The sequence below is a fragment of the Austrofundulus limnaeus genome, unplaced genomic scaffold (genome assembly GCF_001266775.1).
Source record: "Austrofundulus limnaeus strain Quisiro unplaced genomic scaffold, Austrofundulus_limnaeus-1.0 Scaffold198, whole genome shotgun sequence".
Classification (NCBI taxonomy): domain Eukaryota; kingdom Metazoa; phylum Chordata; class Actinopteri; order Cyprinodontiformes; family Rivulidae; genus Austrofundulus; species Austrofundulus limnaeus.
In genome coordinates this window covers 805,213-808,588 of record NW_013952600.1, presented here as the reverse complement: position 1 = coordinate 808,588, position 3,376 = coordinate 805,213, and the positions used below count along the sequence as shown (strand labels likewise).

The 3,376-nt window shown below is 37.1% G+C and overlaps 1 protein-coding gene across 2 annotated transcripts in view; it reads right to left on the bottom strand.

The window, feature by feature from the left end:
- The window catches only part of cdca2 (cell division cycle associated 2), a gene marked incomplete at its 5' end in the record, with an annotated part of 32,128 nt that overhangs the window by 20,185 nt on the left and 8,567 nt on the right, over window positions 1-3,376 (bottom strand). For both annotated transcript variants that reach the window (XM_014018645.1, XM_014018646.1), the window contains 2 exon segments: window positions 231-382; window positions 782-947. In XM_014018645.1, the coding sequence (XP_013874099.1) occupies window positions 231-382; window positions 782-947 (318 nt within the window).

Sequence of the window (3,376 nt, the reverse complement as noted above, 5' to 3'; positions counted from 1 at the left end):
GTGTGTGTGTGTGTGTGTGTGTGTGTGTGTGTGTGTGTGTGTGTGCTGATATAAACAGAAACATCCATTTCTGTCTTTTCCTTCTTTATGGGGGGCTTATGTTTCAGGTGATATACAGTATATACCATTGGGTTAAGAATGAATAAGTTTTTAAAATGCAAACAAATTAAAGAGAAGCAAAGTTTAAACCGACAACAGTCAAGTATGTGGGTGAGCTCGAGTCAGCATACCTCCTGCTTCTTCAGACTGCAGAGAGGGGCAGGAGCGTCCACCTCTCTAATCTCAATGCTGCAGCCTTCAGGGGGGCCCAGGCGCCTCTTCTTGCAGGGTGTGGGCGTTGTTGGAGGGTTGTTTTCCTTCCCTTCACTACAGCTGATCTCATCTGAGAGGTAAATAAAACTGCTTAAGGAAGGATAATGACATAATTGGAGAAAGACAAATGGGCCATCAGGATAATATAATTAAATAAAAATTAAAGGCCTTATCAGATAAATACATCATTAAAAACACAAATTAGGTACAAAAATGTAAAAAAATTAAAATAAACAACTTCAAGACTCACTTCAGCAGCTAATAATTTGGAAAGCAGCCCATTTAAGAAGCTGACCAGGCTTAGAAGGATCGACTGCTGCAAAATGCTGCCAGACTGAAGCTTTTAGTGAGAAATGTATTAATCTGCAGCTTCTGAACCGAGCCTGCGGGCATCTTAAAGAAATCTTACTGGCATAGATTCTCATGGAGAAATGAAACTATTAATCCTGTGGCGACACGGCTGCCTCACCAGACAGATAATCTCTTGTCATGATGCATCCTCCAGTGTTGCCGTCCTGCACTGGCACTGGATCACAGGCATCACTCTCCGCCACATCCATCAGGTTCTGGAAGGAGGCCATCTTCTGCTTCAGCGTGGAGGCGACACGGGGAAAGAAGGGGCTACTTCTGACAAGCTGAGGGTTGAAATGGCAGAAAATAAACACATCGACTCAGTGATGAAGCCTGACAGCTCATAAACTTCTGAAATTACAAAAGTGGTATTACTGTGAGGAAGCACATCCATCACACACTGCTTCCAAATACAGTTCAGGAGAGCTTAGTTTCCTCAGATACTGGCAAATTATGTGCTGGAATATCTTTATTATACCCCCCACCAACACAGCTTTCATAAAAAATAAAAAACACAGGTCCATCAAAATCTGAAAAACTGATTATGCAACTCACCTCATGTTGGCTTGATAACTGATCATTTCCACAGTGGTAAAAACTACCTAAAGCCCATATGAACTTCTTGAACCACCTCTTCAGCATAACGCAACTATCCACTGTACACACACTTATCCACTAAAAATATATTCTTGTGTTTTAAAGCATAACTTTTTTTAAAGCCCTAAAACATCTGATCACATGAGCAAATGTTTTTGCTTGGTTTGCTAGAGCCCACCCMCTTGTCCCTGATTGGTTAGTAACAATCTCCAACAACAGCTGATCTGAGACAGGAAGTTTAAATATTAAAAAGGCTTCTTCAAATGTGTTCTTTCATATAAATTTATAAGTATAATCTAATACAGTACCAAACGAAAAATAAGTTGACAAAGAAATGTGAGCTAATTTTATGTGTTTAAAATAAACTAAAAAGAAGATTGTGATAAGTAAAAAAAAGTGATATATCTGGACGGACTGAGACCCGGGTGATAAACAGATAAGAGAAAACTGAACAAATATCTTTCAAAAATTGAAAAGTGACAACATACATTTCCACCACATACTCTCTGAGAGAAACAAACACCTGCTGTTACAACTTCAGATGCGAGGATGAACTGTCTGGAATTAGATTTATTTACTTGTTCCTTACTCATTCCACAACTGTGTAAGTCTAGCATAACTTTTTTSCTCAGAGTATTTGACAACTTTGAAAACAGATCATGAATCATATTAACAAGTTTTGTGAGATGAAGATGAATTGACAGACTGAGCTTTTGTTCAGCACATTATTGGTTGTGTTACCCTTTTTTATATATAAATTTATAATCTTTGAATGAGTAATGGCTAAAACAATGGCTAAAAACATACTACTCTTTAGGAACTTTTAGATGGCTTAGAAAAAAAACATGTTCAAATTTGAAAAGTAAAAGCAGATTCAGAATGTGTATTGAATTCCCCTTCAATTGACACCATGTTTGTGAAAATCGACCAGGTAGTTCCAGAGATAATAAGGGTTCAATATGTRGTCATACACATATTTGCAGGAAACCTCAAAAATGCAGGGTCATATCTCTGGAACCATTGTTTTTGACTGACCTAATAATTAAGACATCRTGCTGTGGAGTTACAATTGACTAATATCCCAAGTTTCATCAAAATCTGGTGGTTAGGATAAACCCACTGAGGGATTTGTGCAGAATGACCCTAAGGAAACCTGAGAAGACGCACAGGAAAGAGGAAAATATGAGAAGTCCACATAAAACATGTTGCATTGCTGTCACTCTTGAGTACCATAGTACAGCCCCTTGGCGTAGTACTGACTTATTTAACATCATTTGACAAACGGCTGTGGAACAGCAGGRGGTCCATGATTATTTGATCCGTTTCAAGCAAATGATGCACTGAGCTACAGTCAGCATCAAAGCCTTTCAGTTTGTTTCCCAGGACGATCGTCACAGGCCAGTTTGATCAGCCAAATTATGTGCATTAGTTTTAAACAAGTTGGACATAAAACTATGCCTGCCTTCATGCCACAATATGTTGATTTTATTGAATGTCTGCTGTGTGCCTTTACTGGACCCTCTTTAACAGAGAAAAAGATCAATACCTGCTCACTGTTGACAGAGATTGAAAAAGGTTTGAGCCGACAGTACAGTAAATGAATTTATAAAATATACATTTACCTACACAGTTAGATAATCAATAAAAAGTGGAATAAATGTACTCAATGGTTTTTAATGGGGTAGAAAAAAAAGTGTCTACTTCTTGAATAATAAATAAAATATCATGCAGAATTCATTTTCTAACCCTTAAATGCATTTTGTTGTGTACTTGGAGTTTTTGGGAGTGCAGAAAATTTGAATTTAGTCTCTCCTGGTGCTGCATAGATAATTTTATATTCTGTTTGGGTGATGTTTTTCAGTCAGTTCAGTTTTCACTATTCTCCATTATGTTTTCTGAACTATTACTTTACAGTATTTGCAATGGAACTGCTAAATAAGTTATGGACTCACCAATTTTGTCTGAGACTCTTAAACACAGAATGATGACTGACAGCAGAAACATTACTAGTATTTAATAAAAGAGAATGCAGCTTTTTTTAAAATAAACATTTCAGAACATGAAAAAGACTGCAGTTTAATTTTCATTAATTGAATCTTATGTAGCTCTTATGGAG